At 38.7% G+C, this 20,452-nt stretch overlaps 2 protein-coding genes across 5 annotated transcripts; both read left to right on the top strand.

The window, feature by feature from the left end:
- The first annotated feature begins 290 nt into the window (after positions 1-290).
- LOC141911165 (E3 ubiquitin-protein ligase RNF19A-like) lies at positions 291-3,013 on the top strand. The gene is made up of 6 exons (XM_074802140.1): positions 291-517; positions 698-786; positions 1,093-1,153; positions 1,304-1,463; positions 2,307-2,517; positions 2,856-3,013. The coding sequence occupies exons 4-6, from the start codon at positions 1,428-1,430 to the stop codon at positions 3,011-3,013; spliced, it is 405 nt and encodes a 134-aa protein (XP_074658241.1). The 5' UTR covers positions 291-517; positions 698-786; positions 1,093-1,153; positions 1,304-1,427.
- LOC141910953 (E3 ubiquitin-protein ligase RNF19B-like) lies at positions 2,922-15,509 on the top strand. Of its 4 annotated transcripts, none has more exons than XM_074801847.1 (12): positions 5,749-5,849; positions 6,033-6,121; positions 6,428-6,488; positions 6,639-6,797; positions 7,612-7,877; positions 8,165-8,411; positions 12,347-12,407; positions 12,558-12,720; positions 13,544-13,809; positions 14,097-14,343; positions 15,074-15,134; positions 15,232-15,509. In XM_074801847.1, exons 4-5 carry the CDS (start codon positions 6,672-6,674, stop codon positions 7,831-7,833), a joined length of 348 nt encoding a protein of 115 aa, XP_074657948.1. In that variant the 5' UTR covers positions 5,749-5,849; positions 6,033-6,121; positions 6,428-6,488; positions 6,639-6,671; the 3' UTR covers positions 7,834-7,877; positions 8,165-8,411; positions 12,347-12,407; positions 12,558-12,720; positions 13,544-13,809; positions 14,097-14,343; positions 15,074-15,134; positions 15,232-15,509. The 4 variants fall into 3 exon arrangements, with proteins under 4 accessions (XP_074657949.1, XP_074657948.1, XP_074657951.1 ...); XM_074801848.1 differs by lacking the exons at positions 5,749-5,849; positions 6,033-6,121 and adding an exon at positions 2,922-3,102; XM_074801849.1 differs by lacking the exons at positions 12,347-12,407; positions 12,558-12,720; positions 13,544-13,809; ... (1 more) ...; positions 15,074-15,134; positions 15,232-15,509 and adding an exon at positions 9,118-9,177.
- The last annotated feature ends 4,943 nt before the right edge of the window (positions 15,510-20,452 follow it).

Here is a 20,452-nt window from a genome sequence, read left to right as displayed (position 1 = left end):
CTAAAGATCATGAAAATGTCATCAGCTGTTTCACAAAATCTCCCGGAGCACCACCTGTTAGATGTTTACTCCAACCGGGAAGTGTCGAGTCCCGCTTTACACCCAGTCAATCGGACGGTGTTTGTGTCCGGACGTATTTATCCCGTTCAGATTGATGCCAATTTGTTGCAGGATTTTAGTAGGACATTCATCTGTTCAACTAATGCACGGAAATCGCTACAAATTTCTAATTTCGTGGTATTATTTCCAGCAACTATCAATTCGGAGCGGCATGTAAAGTCTACCGCGGGCACTACCGTGAACTCTTTAGTCGGTGCCCGGAGCGCTCTTGCCGCTGAGTCCTAGTCGACCTCGATCTGCGCGGTCTACAGAACTAGCCCTCCTCAGTGTGGAGTATGTCCCATTTAAGAATGATGGCGGACGAATCAATCCCAATTTTCACTTGAAATATTTAGAAGCTTCTCTTTCAACGCAGAAGCGACAGAATGTCTTCAAACCATTTCAACATTGAAATACAGTAAGTAAATTTACTTATGAATCGAATACTTGTGATGTATGAAGGTGATTCGAGATGGAGAGCGACATAAAACACTCCGGTTTAACCCCACGAGCAGCAGCAATCTTTATTCACTGATGCGTGTAAAACCGTCATTCAGTAAAAAGTGCTTTCTCTGAAAGGTTTCTATGTTTATTTCAGGGTGAAGCTCTACTAATTAACTGCAGTCATCAGGAAGTTCAAGGAATAACTGTTTGGCGATGAAGTGAACAAGTGATCCCTCAATTCAGGTAGATATATCTCAGGCCCGAATCACAGACCTCTAGAAACCAGTTTCAGTGGTGTCCTAAAATCGAGTTAACCAAAATCCAAGCAGGTTTTCAGCGCCGTTCTCAAATCATTGATGCCAACATATTTTCAAAGATATAGTGTTCCCTGCTCTAAGTCTGAACCAATTTACCGTTAAGTCTTGTATGAAAAAAAGATTGTGACACTGAAAATTCTTGACACTAAAAGCATTTTGAATCTTGTTGAATCTGTTTTCATTTTTTATCTGATGAAGGAATAATGATTTTCAGTGTTTTGTATTATTTCAGATGTAGGCGTAACGCTAGAGTTTTGTTTATTCTACTCAAAAGAAGGTGATGTTTAGATCAGGTTCGTTTAGTTACTCTTATTTATATCGAATATTTGATATGATTTAATTTGATTTGATTGTGAATTGCTCTAATGATGTTTAATCGATGATAAAGGTTTATAAGTCCTTAGAAATTGAGTAATAATTTAGTCGATTATGTTGATTTTCAGTCCGTCTGGCTGCACTTTCTGGGGTAAAAAGCCATGGAGCCGAAAGAAGATATTGTGGCAACTCGGCACGTTAGTTGGCGCTCCGGTCGGTATCGGACTCGTTGCTGGAATCGCAGTTCCCGCGATGATCATAGGGATTCCCGTCTGGGTCGGACGCAAGGTAAATTATCGACTAATATTAGGAATCCATCTGCCGTCTGTCTGTGAGAATCTCAATTTAGTGATCATTATTATATTTCCACACGAGTCACAAGGGCCTCGTGCCCAAAAGGTCGTTTTTGATCTGAATTCCGAGAACATATACGCATGGACACATAACTGAAAGTCTTTTATACGTGAGGCCTGCCACACAGGGTGACCACGTGAGACATAAAATGATAGCTTAATATGTGTGGTAGGTCAGCTTTCCGACTACAGTTTTTCAATTTGAGGAAATTTTTGAACTAAAGAAATTTAACCCAAACAGATGAACTGGGATTCAAAGTGTTCATTTATTGAATGCCTCATTACAGATATTATTTATTATGTCATTTGAAATGTCCTTTCATGTTGAAATTAAACCCACACAACTGTAAAACTCAATACAAAGTCAATTCCAGTCAATCCCAATCCCAGTTTTTCAATAATTGAATATAGCCAAAAACTGGGATTGAATACAGCCAAAAACTGGGATTGAATATAGACTGTATTCGAATTGAATTCACAGAGTGACGTTGAATAACCAACACTTAGAAGTAATAAATCCTTATTGATTTTATTTGTCAAAATCCTAGTTCTAAATACTGCGCATAAACTGTATCAAGTGGTTACTGTCATTTAACCGTAATGACAAGGACATATGATAAGGCTTATCGGGTGAAATACAGGATATCAACAAATTCAAGTTCTGAAATTACTCGCTTGATGGCGCTAGTCAGAAACAGAAATTGGAACCTAAATCCACCCTGCGCGAGATTTTTACTATGAAAAATGCTATTTCTCATGTGTTTATCTTGTGTTTCAGTTACATACACGTTACGGTCACCTACCACAGCACAAGAGGAATATGGTAATAGCCGGTGGTGTAACTGCGTCTGTTATCGTAGCGCCAGTTGTCGCTAGTTTAGCCGTTGGTATCGGTGTACCGATATTATTGGCGTATGTTTACGGCGTGGTACCGTTATCGCTGTGTCGCAGCGGTGGTTGCGGCGTATCGACGACTGACTCCGGGCGGAGTTCGATTTGAGTTCGAACAGAATGAAGTGGCCCATCGGGGCCTTACGCCCGTAAGTACTTAAACCATACTTTTCATATAGTGCAGGGTCCGGAATCAGCTGTCTTTCTAGGATTCATAAAGGATAATTTGATGATGTCATAGGGGGATTTATTGGAGGTGGCCAACTTTTCTACGTTTTATATAGACTTGCCAGAAAGAGAAAGATAATTTGATGATGTCATAAGGGGATTAACTGATAAAGCCATGTTGTCTGGTGTGGCTGCTATATAAATCCCCCTATGATGTCATTTAAGTTAGTTCAGTACTAGTATGAGTGAATGTTTATATTTGTTGTAGCTGATTCTCACAGTATAGAAACGACCAGTCACCAGGTAGCGAACCCCAGTATCGGACCTAGTAACGGTGAGTTGTCTATGGCTATGACTGGCAGTCTTAGCGCTAGCGGAAACCACATCGACCGAGTCGGGATAATCCGCGATGAGAGCGATCGCTAATCGGCCAGTAACAGAGCGATTGCTGGCTCCAGTTTGAACGGTAGTTTATCGGGAAGCGCCGTTGCCGGACCGAGCGGATTCCAAAACGGGTAAGAGATTTTCCCGACTACAATCTCCAGTTGCTGCTCTATCTGTTCGACATAAGCCGGCTTGCGACGGCAACCCGACGCCTACCGACTCGTCGCAAGCCGTATCCGGCTAGTTGCCCATGTTCTACTCCGGCCTACAGTAGGCCAACAGTTGCTTTGGATCGCAACTGACACAAACTGCTGTGATATGCACGGCTTTGCAACACTTCTAGTCGATGAATAAAAACCCACAGTAGATTTGTAGAAACAGTTTCGAAGTTAAAAACTGTGGTGTTTTAAAACCGAGTTAACCAAAATCCAAGCAGGTTTTCAGCGCCGTTCTCAAATCATTGATGCCGTCATGATTTGAAAGCTTGTCAAAGATTGCGGCTCAATTTACTGTGTTTGGGACTAAACAAAAATTTTGCTGCGATGAAATTTACTGTGGAAATATCAAACATGTTTGAATGGTGCGATTCACCTGCTGCTGAGCAACGAACACGCTGCAAATTTCATTGTGAAATCTGTAATTTCAGACGGTGTGGGAATAAATTCATATAGTGTTCCCTGCTCTAAGTCTGAACCAATTTACCGTTAAGTCTTGTATGAAAAAAAATTGTAACACTGAAAATTCTTGACACTAACAGCATTTTGAATCTTGTTGAATCTGTTTTCATTTTTTATCTGATGAAGAAATAATGATATTCAGTGTTTTGTATTATTTCAGATGTAGGCGTAACGCTAGAGTTTTGTTTATTCTTCTCAAAAGAAGGTGATGTTTAAATCAGGTTTGTTTAGTTACTCTTATTTATATCGAATATTTGATATGATTTTTTTGAATTGCTCTAATGATGTTATAATGAATGTTGTTTGATTTATTTTCAGTCTAATGGAGGAGGATCTCAATAACTGAAACCTGCGACACGTCTACACCTAAAATTGACTGCGCGTCAAATGAATGAATTATTGATTCTAAATGACTGTGATGTTTCATGCTGTTTAGAGGATTTATAGGATGTTCCAAGTTCAAACCCAGTGATTTTGATCAGATGATAAACCAGGGTGTCTGATATATACTGATGAATAGTTATTACGACATGATCGCCACCTATTGGATTTCTGCTGAACCACCAAATTATTGGATTACTACGAATATACTGTATATCACAGGTGCCATCTATTGGAAATTTAGAAATTTATATCTTCAGTGTCAAATTAAACGTGAAATTTATTTTACATTAAGACAAAATAGTTCTCAAGTTGAGTGTGAACTGTTGGTTTGATCTGAATGCAGTGGAACACAATATCTGAGTGACTGTTAAAACCCTTCCAGGATTGACACTGTCTTCCAGAGATGATTTTGATAAAACCAGTGTCTTAGTTAACTTTGCATCATTCAGAATCTACTCAACCAAAATAGAGAAACTTGAAACCAAGAATCTACAGGGCTTCATTTCTGAATGATTGTTGTTTGTTTTGACTGGTGCGTTGTCATGGTGATGGCAAGGTGATATTCTGGATCTGATGTCGGGAAAAATAGTAATTCCTCAAAACAGAGACGAATTTAAAACTGAAATGAATAACTACACTTATTTTCATCGATATGAAAACAGAATGAATTTATTTGAGCAAAATATTTCATAGATATTTGTCACATAAATATAGAACTTGACCTCGAATGATATGAAAGGGGTAATGTTGAGTCTTGGTGACCTCTAGATACTTCAGACCGCGCAGATGATGATGATGATGATGATGATGATGATGATGATGATGATGATGATGATGAAAACTGTTATTTGTGTTCTCCTCTTCTTCAGAATCAGTCTATAAATAGATGAAGAAAAGATATCTGTATTTTTACTCTAAAAACAGTCAAGTATTTTGCTTTCATCAATATCAATAGGGTTTGCGCCCCCGGGCTGGGCGGGCCTTCTAAATCAGGTTGCACTTTATTTCCGGATTGTTGATAATCTCGCGAGAACGAAACTAGATTTATACAATATTAGCGCTTGTCTCGCGAGATTATCAACAACACAGAAATAAAATTCATAAGTCAGTTTGCCGGCTTTGGCTCTGTGCCAGATCCATCTTGATACCTCAAAAATAGTTTATTCCTCTCGTAAAGTCCAAATCAGTCTCGGAGCCCTTCTCGTCGTTTGACTTCAACTGAATGTCATTGCATCACTTCACACCTAATCAGTTTTCACAATAGGTGCCATTCCACGACGGTAAAACGGCGATCAAACTCGTCTAAAGATCATGAAAATGTCATCAGCTGTTTCACAAAATCTACCGGAGCACCACCTGTTAGATATTTACTCCAACCGGGAAGTGTCGAGTCCCGCTTTACACCCAGTCCATAGGACGGTGTTTGTGTATGAACTTATTTATCCCGTTCAGATTGATGCCAATTTGTTGCAGGATTTTAGTAGGACATTCATCTGTTCAACTATTGCACGGAAATCGCTACAAATTTCTAATTTCGTGGTATTATTTCCAGCAACTATCAATTCGGAGCGGCATGTTAAGTCTACCGCGGGCACTACCGTGAACTCTTTAGTCGGTGCCCGGAGCGCTCTTGCCGCTGAGTCCTAGTCGACCTCGATCTGCGCGGTCTACAGAACTAGCCCTCCCAAGTGAAGTATGTCCCATTTAAGAATGATGGCGGACGAATCAATCCCAATTTTCACTTGAAATATTTAGAAGCTTCTCTTTCAACGCAGAAGCGACAGAATGTCTTCAAACCATTTCAACATTGAAATACAGTAAGTAAATTTACTTATGAATCGAATACTTGTGATGTATGAAGGTGATTCGAGATGGAGAGCGACATAAAACACTCCGGTTTAACCCCACGAGCAGCAGCGATCTCTATTCACTGATGCGTGCTGTAAAACCGTCATTCAGTAAAAAGTGCTTTCTCTGACAGGTTTCTATGTTTATTTCAGGGTGAAGCTCTACTAATTAACTGCAGTCATCAGGAAGTTCAAGGAATAACTGTTTGGCGATGAAGTGAACAAGTGATCCCTCAATTCAGGTAGATATATCTCAGGCCCGAATCACAGACCTCTAGAAACCAGTTTCAGTGATGTCTTAAAATCGAGTTAACCAAAATCCAAGCAGGTTTTCAGCGCCGTTCTCAAATCATTGATGCCAACATATTTTCAAAGATATAGTGTTCCCTGCTCTAAGTCTGAACCAATTTACCGTTAAGTCTTGTATGAAAAAAAGATTGTGACACTGAAAATTCTTGAGACTAAAAGCATTTTGAATCTTGTTGAATCTGTTTTCATTTTTTATCTGATGAAGGAATAATGATTTTCAGTGTTTTGTATTATTTCAGATGTAGGCGTAACGCTAGAGTTTTGTTTATTCTACTCAAAAGAAGGTGATGTTTAGATCAGGTTTGTTTAGTTACTCTTATTTATATCGAATATTTGATATGATTTAATTTGATTTGATTGTGAATTGCTCTAATGATGTTTAATCGATGATATAGGTTTATAAGTCCTTAGAAATTGAGTAATAATTTAGTCGATTATGTTGATTTTCAGTCCGTCTGGCTGCACTTTCTGGGGTAAAAAGCCATGGAGCCGAAAGAAGATATTGTGGCAACTCGGCACGTTAGTTGGCGCTCCGGTCGGTATCGGACTCGTTGCTGGAGTCGCAGTTCCCGCGATGATCATAGGGATCCCGTCTGGGTCGGACGCAAGGTAAATTATCGACTAATATTAGGAATCCATCTGCCGTCTGTCTGTGAGAATCTGAATTTAGTGATCATTATTATATTTCCACACGAGTCACAAGGGCCTCGTGCCCAAAAGGTCGTTTTTGGTCTGAATTCCGAGTACATATACGCATGGACACTGAAAGTCTTTTATACGTGAGGCCTACCACACAGGGTGACCACGTGAGACATAAAATGATAGCTTAATATGTGTGGTAGGTCAGCTTTCTGACTACAGTTTTTCAATTTGAGGAAATTTTTGAACTAAAGAAATTTAACCCAAACAGATGAACTGGGATTCAAAGTGTTCATTCATTGAATGCCTCATTACAGATATCATTATGTCCTTTGAAATGTCCTTTCATGTTGAAATTAAACCCACACAACTGTTAAACTCAATACAAAGTCAATTCCAGTCAATCCCAATCCCAGTTTTTCAATAATTGAATATAGCCAAAAACTGGGATTGAATATAGACTGTATTCGAATTGAATTCACAGAGTGACGTTGAATAACCAACACTTAGAAGTAATAAATCCTTTTTTGTCAAAATCCTAGTTCTAAATACTGCGCATAAACTGTATCAAGTGGTTACTGTCATTTAACCGTAATGACAAGGACATATGATAAGGCTTAGCGGGTGAAATACAGGATATCGACAAATTCAAGTTCTGAAATTACTCGTTTGATGGCGCTAGTCAGAAACAGAGATTGGAACCTAAATCCACCACGCGCTAGATTTTTATTGCAAATTTTACTATGAAAAATGCTATTTCTCATGTGTTTATCTTGTGTTTCAGTTACACACACGTTACGGTCACCTACCACAGCACAAGAGGAATATGGTAATAGCCGGTGGTGTAACTGCGTCTGTTATCGTAGCGCCAGTTGTCGCTAGTTTAGCCGTTGGTATCGGTGTACCGATATTATTGGCGTATGTTTACGGCGTGGTACCGATATCGCTGTGTCGCAGCGGTGGTTGCGGCGTATCGACGACTAACTCCGGGCGGAGTTCGATTTGAGTTCGAACAGAACGAAGGAAGTGGCCCATCGGGGCCTTACGCCCGTAAGTACTTAAACCATACTTTTCATATAGTGCAGGGTCCGGAATCAGCTGTCTTTCTAGGATTCTGAAGGGATAATTTGATGATGTCATAGGCGGATTTATTGGAGGTGGCTAACTTTTCTACGTTTTATATAGACTTGCCAGAAAGAGAAAGATAATTTGATGATGTCATAAGGGGATTGACTGATAAAGCCATGTTGTCTGGTGTGGCTGCTATATGAATCCCCCTATGACGTCATTTAAGTTAATTCAGTACTAGTATGAGTGAATGTTTATATTTGTTGTAGCTGATTCTCACAGTATAGAAACGACCAGTCACCGGATAGCGAACCCCAGTATCGGACCTAGTATCGGTGAGATGTCTATGGCTATGACTGGCAGTCTTAGCGCTAGCGGAAGCCTCATCGACCGAGTCGGGATAATCCGCGATGAGAGCGATCGCTAATCGGCCAGTAACAGAGCGATTGCTGGCTCCAGTTTGAACGGTAGTTTATCGGGAAGTGCCGTTGCCGGACCGAGGGGATTCCAAAACAGGTAAGAGATTTTCCCGACTACAATCTCCAGTTGCTGCTCTATCTGTTCGACGTAAGCCGGCTTGCAACGGCAACCCGACGCCTACCGACTCGTCGCAAGCCGTATTGGGCTAGTTGCCCGTGTTCTACTCCGGCCTACGGTAGGCCAACAGTTGCTTTCAATGCAACTGACACAAACTGCTGTGATATGCACGGCGTTGCACCACTTCTAGTCGATGAATAAAAACCGACAGTAGATTTGTAGAAACAGTTTTGAAGTTAAAAACTGTGGTGTTTTAAAACAGAGTTAACCGAAATCCAAGCAGGTTTTCAGCGCCGTTCTCAAATCATTGATGCCGTCATGATTTGAAAGCTTGTCAAAGATTGCGGCTCAATTTACTGTGTTTGGGACTAAACAAAAATTTTGCTGCGATGAAATTAACTGTGGAAATATCAAACATGTTTGAATGGTGCGATTCACCTGCAGCTGAGCAACGAACACGCTGCAAATTTCATTGTGAAATCTGTAATTTCAGACGATGTGGGAATAAATTCATATAGTGTTCCCTGCTCTAAGTCTGAACCAATTTACCGTTAAGTCTTGTATGAAAAAAAGATATTAACACTGAAAATTGTTGGCACTAAAAGCATTTTGAATCTTGTTGAATCTGTTTTCATTTTTTATCTGATGAAGAAATAATGATATTCAGTGTTTTGTATTATTTCAGATGTAGGCGTAACGCTAGAGTTTTGTTTATTCTTCTCAAAAGAAGGTGATGTTTAAATCAGGTTTGTTTAGTTACTCTTATTTATATCGAATATTTGATATGATTTTTTTGAATTGCTCTAATGATGTTATAATGAATGTTGTTTGATTTATTTTCAGTCTAATGGAGGAGGATCTCAATAACTGAAACCTGCGACACGTCTTAACCTGAAATTGACTGCGCGTCAAATGAATGAATTATTGATTCTAAATGACTGTGATGTTTCATGCTGTTTAGAGGATTTTTAGGATGTTCCAAGTTCAAAACCAGTGATTTTGATCAGATGATAAACCAGGGTGTCTGATATATACTGATGAATAGTTATTACGACATGATCGCCACCTATTGGATTTCTGCTGAACCACCAAATTATTGGATTACTACGAATATACTGTATATCACAGGTGCCATCTATTGGAAATTTAGAAATTTATATCTTCAGTGTCAAATTAAACGTGAAATTTATTTTACATTAAGACAAAATATTTCTCAAATTGAGTGTGAACTGTTGGTTTGATCTGAATGCAGTGGAACACAATATCTGAGTGACTGTTAAAACCCTTCCAGGATTGGCACTGTCTTCCAGAGATGATTTTGGTAAAACCAGTGTCTCTAGTTAACTTTGCATCATTCAGAATCTACTCAACCAAAATAGAGTAACTTGAAACCAAGAATCTACAGGGCTTCATTTCTGAATGATATTTGTTTGTTTTGACTGGTGCGTTGTCATGGTGATGGCAAGGTGATATTCTGGATCTGAGTTCGGGGAAAATAGTAATTCCTCAAAACAGAGACGAATTTAAAACTGAAATGAATAACTACACTTATTTTCATCCATATGAAAACAGAATGAATTTATTTGAGCAAAATGTTTCATAGATATTTGTCACATAAATATAGAACTTGACCTCGAATGATATGAAAGGGGTAATGTTGAGTCTTGGTGACCTCTAGATACTTCAGACCGCACAGATGATGATGATGATGATGATGATGATGATGATGGTGATGATGAAAACTGTTATTTGTGTTCTCCTCTTCTTCAGAATCAGTCTATAAATAGATGAAGAAAAGATATCTGTATTTTTACTCTAAAAACAGTCAAGTATTTTGCTTTCATCAATATCAATAGGGTTTGCGCCCCCAGGCTGGGCGGGCCTTCTAAATCAGGTTGCACTTTATTTCCGGATTGTTGATAATCTCGCGAGAACGAAACTAGATTTATACAATATTAGCGCTTGTCTCGCGAGATTATCAACAACACAGAAATAGAATTCATAAGTCAGTTTGCCGGCTTTGGCTCTGTGCCAGATCCATCTTGATACCTTCTCAAAAATAGTTTATTCCTCTCGTAAAGTCCACATCAGTCTCGGAGCCCTTCTCGTCGTTTGACTTCAACTGAATGTCATTGCATCACTTCACACCTAATCAGTTTTCACAATAGGTGCCATTCCACGACGGTAAAACGGCGATCAAACTCGTCTAAAGATCATGAAAATGTCATCAGCTGTTTCACAAAATCTACCGGAGCACCACCTGTTAGAGGTTTACTCCAACCGGGAAGTCCCGTTTTACACCCAGTCAATCGTCGGTGTTTGTGTCCGGACGTATTTATCCCGTTCAGATTGATGCCAATTTGTTGCAGGATTTTAGTAGGACATTCATCTGTTCAACTATTGCACGGAAATCGCTACAAATTTCTAATTTCGTGGTATTATTTCCCGCAACTATCAATTCAGAGCGGCATGATAAGTCTACCGCGGGCACTACCGTGAACTCTTTCGTTGGTGCCCGGAGCGCTCTTGCCGCTGAGTCCTAGTCGACCTCGATCTGCGCGGTCTACAGAACTAGCCCTCCTCAGTGTGGAGTATGTCCCATTTAAGAATGATGGCGGACGAATCAATCCCAATTTTCACTTGAAATATTTAGAAGCTTCTCTTTCAACACAGAAGCGACAGAATGTCTTCAAACCATTTCAACATTGAAATACAGTAAGTAAATTTACTTATGAATCGAATACTCGTGATGTATGAAGGTGATTCGAGATGGAGAGCGACATAAAACACTCCGGTTTAACCCCACGAGCAGCAGCAATCTCTATTCACTGATGCGTGCTGTGAAACCATCATTCAGTAAAAAGTATCAATAATATAAAGCAGGGGCAGATCTAGAGGCAGACAATGACAGCTGCACAGAATTAAAAAAAGGGCAATCTAAAGAAATGGCACTATCCATGACAGGCGAGCGTCGAAGGCGCGAAGCATTCGCGGGGGGGTCTGGCGGACCTCCCCCAGAAAATTTTTGAATTTCAACCCATTTTGATGCAATTTCCAGGCACCTGAGACACAAAAATGACATTCTGCAACAATTCTTTAAGAGATGGGAATTCATTAATATGGAAACAATGTGATAATGAACTTTATAGAATGAAAAATTTTTTACGCACTTTTTTCAAACAGGGCACTCAGAATTTGCGACAGGAGCACGTGCTCCGCTCCTGTAAAGAGTGGATCGAGGCCTAAACTATTACTATCAATACAGATGGAGCATTTGACTCCGCGGATACCCTGGATTTAAGAGTGCTTTCTCTGACTGGTTTCTATGTTTATTTCAGGGTGATGCTCTACTAATTAACTGCAGTCATCAGGAAGTTCAAGGAATAACTGTTCGGCGATGAAGTGAACAAGTGATCCCTCAATTCAGGTAGATATATCTCAGGCCCTAATCACAAACCTCTAGAAACCAGTTTCAGTGGTGTTTCAAAATCGAGTTTACCAAAATCCAAGCAGGTTTTCAGTGCCGTTCTCAAATCATTGATGCCATCATGATTTGAAAGCTTGTCAAAGATTGCGGCTCAATTTACTGTGTTTGGGACTTTGCAAAATTTCGCTGCGATGAAATTTACTGTGGAAATATCAAACATGTTTGAATGTTGCGATTCACCTGCAGCTGAGCAACGAACACGCTGCAAATTTCATTGTGAAATCTGTAATTTCAGACGGTGTGGGAATAAATTCATATAGTGTTCCCTGCTCTAAGTCTGAACCAATTTACCGTTAAGTCTTGTATGAAAAAAAAATTGTAACACTGAAAATTCTTGGCACTAAAAGCATTTTGAATCTTGTTGAATTTGTTTTCATTTTTTATCTGATGAAGAAATAATGATATTCAGTGTTTTGTATTATTTCAGATGTAGGCGTAACGCTAGAGTTTTGTTTATTCTACTCAAAAGAAGGTGATGTTTAGATCAGGTTTGTTTAGTTACTCTTATTTATATCGAATATTTGATATGATTTAATTTGATTTGATTGTGAATTGTTCTAATGATGTTTAATCGATGATAAAGGTTTATAAGTCCTTAGAAATTGAGTAATAATTTAGTCGATTATGTTGATTTTCAGTCCGTCTGGCTGCACTTTCTGGGATAAAAAGCCATGGAGCCGAATGAAGAAGATATTGTGGCAACTTGTCACGTTAGTTGGCGCTCCGGTCGGTATCGGACTCGTTGCTGGAATCGCAGTTCCCGCGATGATCATAGGGATTCCCGTCTGGGTCGGACGCAAGGTAAATTATCGACTAATATTAGGAATCCATCTGCCGTCTGTCTGTGAGAATCTCAATTTAGTGATCATTATTATATTTCCACACGAGTCACAAGGGCCTCGTGCCCAAAAGGTCATTTTTGGTCTGAATTCCGAGAACATATACGCATGGACACATAACTGAAAGTCTTTTATACGTGAGGCCTATCACACAGGGTGACCACGTGAGACATAAAATGATAGCTTAATATGTGTGGTAGGTCAGCTTTCTGACTACAGTTTTTCAATTTGAGGAAATTTTTGAACTAAAGGAATTTAACCCAAACAGATGAACTGGGATTCAAAGTGTTCATTCATTGAATGCCTCATTACAGATATTATTTATTATGTCATTTGAAATGTCCTTTCATGTTGAAATTAAACCCACACAACTGTAAAACTCAATACAAAGTCAATACCAGTCCATCCCAATCCCAGTTTTTCAATAATTGAATATAGCCAAAAACTGGGATTGAATATAGACTGTATTCGAATTGAATTCACAGATTGACGTTGAATAACCAACACTTAGAAGTAATAAATCATTTTTTGTCAAAATCCTAGTTCTAAACACTGCGCATAAACTGTATCAAGTGGTTACTGTCATTTAACTGTAATGACAAGGACATATGATAAGGCTTATCGGGTGAAATACAGGATATCGACAAATTCAAGTTCTGAAATTACTCGCTTGATGGCGCTAGTCAGAAACAGAGATTGGAACCTAAATCCACCACGCGCTAGATTTTTATTGTAAATTTTACTATGAAAAATGCTATTTCTCATGTGTTTATCTTGTGTTTCAGTTACACACACGTTACGGTCACCTACCACATCACAAGAGGAATATGGTAATAGCCGGTGGTGTAACTGCGTCTGTTATCGTAGCGCCAGTTGTCGCTAGTTTAGCCGTTGGTATCAGTGTACCGATATTATTGGCGTATGTTTACGGCGTGGTACCGATATCGCTGTGTCGCAGCGGTGGTTGCGGCGTATCGACGACTAACTCCGGGCGGAGTTTGATTTGAGTTCGAAGAGAACGAAGGAAGTGGCCCATCGGGGCCTTACGCCCGTAAGTACTTAAACCATACTTTTCATATAGCGCAGGGTCCGGAATCAGCTGTCTTTCTAGGATTCTGAAGGGATAATTTGATGATGTCATATGCGGATTTATTGGAGGTGGCCAACTTTTCTACGTTTTATATAGACTTGCCAGAAAGAGAAAGATAATTTGATGATGTCATAGGGGGATTAACTGATAAAGCCATGTTGTCTGGTGTGGCTGCTATATAAATCGCCCTATGACGTCATTTAAGTTAATTCAGTACTAGTATGAGTGAATGTTTATATTTGTTGTAGCTGATTCTCACAGTATAGAAACGACCAGTCACCAGGTAGCGAACCCCAGTATCGGACCTAGTATCGGTGAGATGTCTATGGCTATGACTGGCAGTCTTAGCGCTAGCGGAAGCCACATCGACCGAGTCGGGATAATCCGCGATGAGAGCGATCGCTAATCGGCCAGTAACAGAGCGATTGCTGGCTCCAGTTTGGACGGTAGTTTATCGGGAAGTGCCGTTGCCGGACCGAGGGGATTCCAAAACAGGTAAGAGATTTTCCCGACTACAATCTCCAGTTGCTGCTGTATCTGTTCGACATAAGCCGGCTTGCGACGGCAACCCGACGCCTACCGACTCGTCGCAAGCCGTATCGGGCTAGTTGCCCGTGTTCTACTCTGGCCTAGGGTAGGCCAACAGTTGCTTTCGATCGCAACTGACACAAACTGCTGTGATATGCACGGCTTTGCAACACTTCTAGTCGATGAATAAAAACCCACAGTAGATTTGTAGAAACAGTTTCGAAGTTAAAAACTGTGGTGTTTTAAAACCGAGTTAACCAAAATCCAAGCAGGTTTTCAGCGCCGTTCTCAAATCATTGATGCTGTCATGATTTGAAAGCTTGTCAAAGATTGCGGCTCAATTTACTGTGTTTGGGACTAAACAAAAATTTTGCTGCGATGAAATTTACTGTGGAAATATCAAACATGTTTGAATGTTGCGATTCACCTGCAGCTGAGCAACGAACACGCTGAAAATTTCGATGTGAAATCTCTTATTTCAGACGGTGTGGGAATAAATTCATAAAGTTTTCCCCACATTCAGTCTGAATCCAAGAACTAGAAGATACATTGATCAATTTACCGTGAAGTCTTGTATGGAAAGATTGTAACACTGAAAATTCTTGGCACTAAAAGCATTTTGAATCTTGTTGAATCTGGTTTTCAATATAGTATCCAATGCAGAAATAATGATTTTCAGTGTTTTGTATTATTTCAGATGTAGGCGTAACGCTAGAGTTTTGTTTATTCTACTCAAAAGAAGGTGATGTTTAGATCAGGTTCGTTTAGTTACTCTTATTTATATCGAATATTTGATATAATTTTTGTGAATTGCTCTAATGATGTTATAATGAATGTTGTTTGATTTATTTTCAGTCTAATGGAGGAGGATCTCAATAACTGAAACCTGCGACACGTCTTAACCTGAAATTGACTGCGCGTCAAATGAATGAATTATTGATTCTAAATGACTGTGATGTTTCATGCTGATTAGAGGATTTGTAGGGATGTCCCAGGTTCGAACCCAGTAATTCTGATCAGATGATAAACCAGGGTGTCTCATATACTTCAAATATTTACTACGACTGACATGATCACCATCTATTGGAATTTTGCTGAGCTACCAAATTATTGGATTGAACTGTATATCACAGACGCCATCTATTGGAAATTTAGAAATTTATATCTTGATTATAAAAAAACGTGAAATTTATTTTAGATAAACACAAAATATTTCTCAAGTTGAGTCTGAACTTTTTGTTTTGATTGAGTGACTGTTCAAACCCTTTCACGAATTAGGTATCCTATTAGTACAGAGATGAATTTGATAATACCAGTGTCTGGTAAAGTTTACATCAATCAGAATCTACTCGACCAAAATAAAGAAACTTGAAACCAAATTTGAGAATCTAGGCTAAAAAAAAATGATACCTTGTTTCTTCGAGCTAATAAGTTGACCCGCCTATCTACCTTATACATTACTATTTTTTAAAAATCGTGACCAATTTTACCATAACAGACCCAGCAGCTGTAGAAATGAACTGATTACAAATTTTGTCATATTTTACAAAAATGACCCGGCCGCTGCGGGGAAACAAGGTATCAATTTTTGTTTAGCCCTACAGGGCTTCATTTCTGAACGATTGTTGTTTGTTTTGATTGGTGCGTTGTCATGGTGATGGCAATGTGAAATCCTGAATCCGATGTCTGGAAAAATAGGAATTCCTCAAAACAGCCAAATTTCATACTGAAATGAATAACTACACTTATTTTCATTGATATGAAAACAAAATGAATTTATTTGAGCAAAATATTTCATAGAAATATAAAATTAACCTCGAATGATATGAAAGGGTGTTGAGTCTTGGTGACCTCTAGATACTTCAGACCGCGCAGATGATGATGATGATGATGAAAACTTTTATTTGTGTTCTCCTCTTCTTCAGAGTCGGTCTATAAATAGATTAAGAAAAGATATCTGCATTTTTACTTTAAAAGTTATTATCAGACCACACCGAGGGGGGGTTGAGAGGTTTGAGACGGAGAACCCCGGTTCATAATGAATGAATGGTCCCACATCTCAAATATTACTATATATATTACTAAAACCTCCAAAAATCCAGTTGCTACCTGGTTCAAGTTGACGTGTTTTGACCAGTCAGTAACTTTGACCCCAAGTCCCGATTTATCATTCAAAGTGACGTAGATGTAAACAGTATCTCATGAGACCAGTATTAAGCGCCTAATCGTATCGAAGGAGTCTCTACGAACCTGTTCGCTGGACGTTCGTCGCCCGATAGTTTATCGAGACAATTATATGCCCTCCATATGATTTCTTCAGTCAGTTTTTATGTCACATCGTCTCGTGTACGACGCCGTCTCTCTACAAACATAGACTCGCCCAGTGAGAGGGTAGTCGGCGTCTTCAAGTTCCGGTTCTGGAATATCATAAAAAAACTACCATAAACCTTTATAAACACCCCTTACACCTCACTCAGTAAAGTATCAAGGCTGAAACTACCCCTGGCTCGATATTTCAAGAGATAACGTAACAAGTGCCCATCCCGCATCCCGCTGTCGCAATAGCTCATCCCCCTATTGTAACAACACAATAGAACACGCCACAATTGAAATATCCCGTGCACTAGCAATAGACGATATCCCCCAATTGAGATCGATTAGCCAATCAGCGGCCACGTACTGTGGAGCGTGTCTGGGCTTGTCGCAGGCGCCGGGAAATTCGATTTCATTAATAAATCGAAATATCAGTCGAATCGTGCGGCATCTTTCGCTATTCTGATTGGATTTCACTCTCAAAGGAATACAATACGGAGAAGATGTTATAGAGGAGGTTTTCGAGTGAAAAAATTGAATATTTTCAATCGAAATTTGATGAAAATATTGCCATTTTGTGAATGGATTTCATGAAAATTCTAAGACTGGACACGGAATTAAATTTACTTTAAAACGTAGGATTGGATGAACTTAAATAATCACTGGATACACGTCGGAATCTGAGAAAAAGTTGCAGTTGTGTAAGTAAGTTTTTTTTGTATCAACGACGGATCTATTGTTTTATACTTTAGGGATATGTTTTTCTTGAACTATATTTAGAAAGTAAGGTAAAGGTTAAACTTTGCTCGTTACAAAATGCAACTTAAATTTACTCGCGACTGGACTTAATTTGACCCAACAATCAATATAGTGCTTTATGCATAAATTCTGCGCGATATTTCTCTTTAAAAAACCTCAGTCATCCTCATTAATCTGGGTGTCTAGTTGACTGATACAAATTACGTAACAGTAAAACAACAAACTGCGTTACGATGATGAACTGTGTTTTTATGTCGGTTTTATAGTTTATACGAGTTGAATTTACATAAATAAAATATTAGGAATTAAACTGAGGAATATTTTGAGAGAGACTCAGTAAGAGAGCGGTGCCGCATTAGAGACACAGGGCGGGGTAAGAGAGCGGTGCCGCATTAGAGACACAGGGCGGGGTAATTAAGCTGTGTTTGAGGTCGCGCTCTATTATCAACTACGTCTCATTTTGCTGATAATCACTGGTCAGCTCTTACAGTAACTCAGTATACTAGTTTGATTCTTGATATAAAGAAAAGTCGAGGGCAGTAGGGATTTGTACTGGTATCAGGGGTAGATAGCAGATTGCAGAACTAGTTTCACTCATTTCAGTATGAATCAGTTATGACAAAATGAGACAATTTGTAGACTGCGTTATGTTTTCCAGGGTTTGACTAGTTCTAAGTTGGATGATCGACAAATTTGTCACACATATTAAGGTACTGATCTAAAATGACCATGATTTTTGAAAACGATATTTTTTTCGGACTAATCGCACGATTTAACAATCTTAAAGGCACTTAAGTTTATACTTTGGTTAAATGGGACATTCGAAATAAATTCAAGTTAAATGATTTTCAACTAATAAAGCTACGATAGCGGTGTTGCATTAGTTCATCACGCAGGAACCTGTCACAAAATCATACACAGATACATTCAGTATTAAAACGGTCTAGTTTGAGATGATATTGATATTGTATTGTTAATGATTTGCGTATAGTGACCTGCATTGAGTTTACGATGTAAAGAAGATGATTTATCGTCTCGTGAAATGTGTCAAATGTCATTGTTTATTGTTCTCGGACAATACGATACAAATGCCTACGTGATGCGCGTTCAAACGGTTTCATCCAGTTTAGATATTCATATTTTGTACCAGTTTAGCTAAACCGACGAGTATGACTAACTTTGTATCCAATCACCGACGAGTATGACTAATTATGGGTCGAATCATTGATGAGGATGTTTTGGAGGCTGGACCCGGTGTTGCGGCACCGAAACCTCATGAAAATATAAATTAATCATTAAAATTCAAATTTCAAGTTAAATCAATTGCTATAAGATATTTCTATAGTATCTGATTTATACTGATACATACTTCATGCAGTTCAGAATGGATTGATTTCAGCAGAGCCGCGCAGTTTATAGAGCGAAGATGGATTATGACCAGTGACCCAATAGTTAGATAATATGAAATATGAAGCTTCATTGTGTTCGACCATTCTTGTCGTTCGTTGTGTCCAGCACAGATTATTAAATCTGGGTGTCAAGTGTACATTATTCATATGACTGTCGGACTTAGAGGTGCTCGCACGTCATGTCTACAGTAAAAATCAGACATTTTAACATACCTACATCTTGTGAACACATATATACGGATTGATTGTGAATGGAATCGCGATATAACTAATTCAGGATTAATATGACCTGTTCTCAAAAACTGTGAACTGTTACTGGAAACTAAATTTCTTCTTATTCAAGATTTATTCGGCACGTTATCAAAAACACAAGGATTCAAATTGACTCAAAGATTATCATTGGATTCATACATAACACACGCAGGATTGGATAAAATGTAAGTTAAAAAAACATTAACAGCTGAAATTATGTTTTATAGGTTTAGTTAGTTATTAGGAACTTACTCGGTGAGTTAGTAAGTTATAGTATTACATGGAAATATAATGGGTTAATTTAAGTGAAGAAATTAGGGTGCTATGCGTGGTGTCCTGGGAGTTCTCAGTTGGAGGAAGCTGTTTGTTTATTTTGATGCTTAATATCTTAATTTCAGGATCCTGTATTTCATGCTTCTTTTTTTTCCAGGGTTTCTCTCTATTCTATTTCCAGGTGTTTTTCTTTTTTTCAGAATTTCGGTTTTTTAAATCTATTGCTTTACTAGACAACGCCTATTATGTAAATGAATTATTTGAAATAAACATGACAATTTCAGGGTCATCGCTGAGACAAGATCCCAGAAGACTAGGCCACAGAGGACGTGTCTTCACCCCCAGCACACAACAGAGTGGCCCGATTCAGGTGCGGCCTGTATGTTCTATTTCAGTTAGAAGACCAAGACCCCCTAGTCACAGAAGATTGAACCTGAAGTTGAATGATGATGACAGAGTGACTGAAGAACTCCGGTGGGATCTGTATAACATGTCTCTATTTCAGTATCCCCCTCCCTAACCCCTAAACCCGAGCCCGAATAGGTAGGCCGGATATATAGGTTAGGTTAGAATAGTTATTTGATAAATCTGTGAATTAGAACATAATTTCAGCTGTTGATATAAAATGCAGTTGTAATTTCAAGTGGAACTTTTTAACAATAAAAGTTGCATTTATTTACAATTGAACTGGATTGAAAATGTTTGACAGTTTGTGAGTTAAGTGTGATTTGATTAAGATGAAGAGTTGAACTGTTGAACTCTACTTCTTATAAAATACAAATGACATTTACTTACGTACAACTGGTTTCAGGTTCAGACAGCACCCGCCCCCCACCCGGTCGGGTCCTATTCCTGTGGTACCTGGGTTTCTGGTTTATTTGGTTGAATTAATTTACTGATTTTGGTCGCGCTGTTTTTGATGTCGATATTTCTCGCGTATATTTTTAGAAGACGCAGTTTGTAATGTTGAAGTTTAGTTTAATTGATGATTCAAATTATTGAATAACTATTATATTTAAATCATTCACACCTTGTTATTTTGAGGTCTCCTCTCAATTTCATATATTAAT

Source organism: Tubulanus polymorphus, chromosome 9 (genome assembly GCF_964204645.1).
Source record: "Tubulanus polymorphus chromosome 9, tnTubPoly1.2, whole genome shotgun sequence".
NCBI classification, from domain to species: domain Eukaryota; kingdom Metazoa; phylum Nemertea; class Palaeonemertea; order Tubulaniformes; family Tubulanidae; genus Tubulanus; species Tubulanus polymorphus.
This window is presented reverse-complemented; position numbering and strand designations above follow the sequence as displayed.

What these genes read in the sequence shown, in the direction of transcription:
- LOC141911165 (XM_074802140.1), top strand. Translation starts at nt 1,428, where the DNA reads ATGATCATAGGGATTCCCGTCTGGGTCGGACGCAAG. An exon ending in CCGTCTGGGTCGGACGCAAG is followed by an intron (nt 1,464 to 2,306) that starts GTAAATTATCGA and finishes CTTGTGTTTCAG; the next exon opens with TTACATACACGTTACGGTCA. An exon ending in GACGACTGACTCCGGGCGGA is followed by an intron (nt 2,518 to 2,855) that starts GTTCGATTTGAG and finishes TATTTGTTGTAG; the next exon opens with CTGATTCTCACAGTATAGAA.
- LOC141910953 (XM_074801848.1), top strand. Translation starts at nt 6,672, where the DNA reads ATGGAGCCGAAAGAAGATATTGTGGCAACTCGGCACGTTAGTTGGCGC. An exon ending in CCGTCTGGGTCGGACGCAAG is followed by an intron (nt 6,798 to 7,611) that starts GTAAATTATCGA and finishes CTTGTGTTTCAG; the next exon opens with TTACACACACGTTACGGTCA.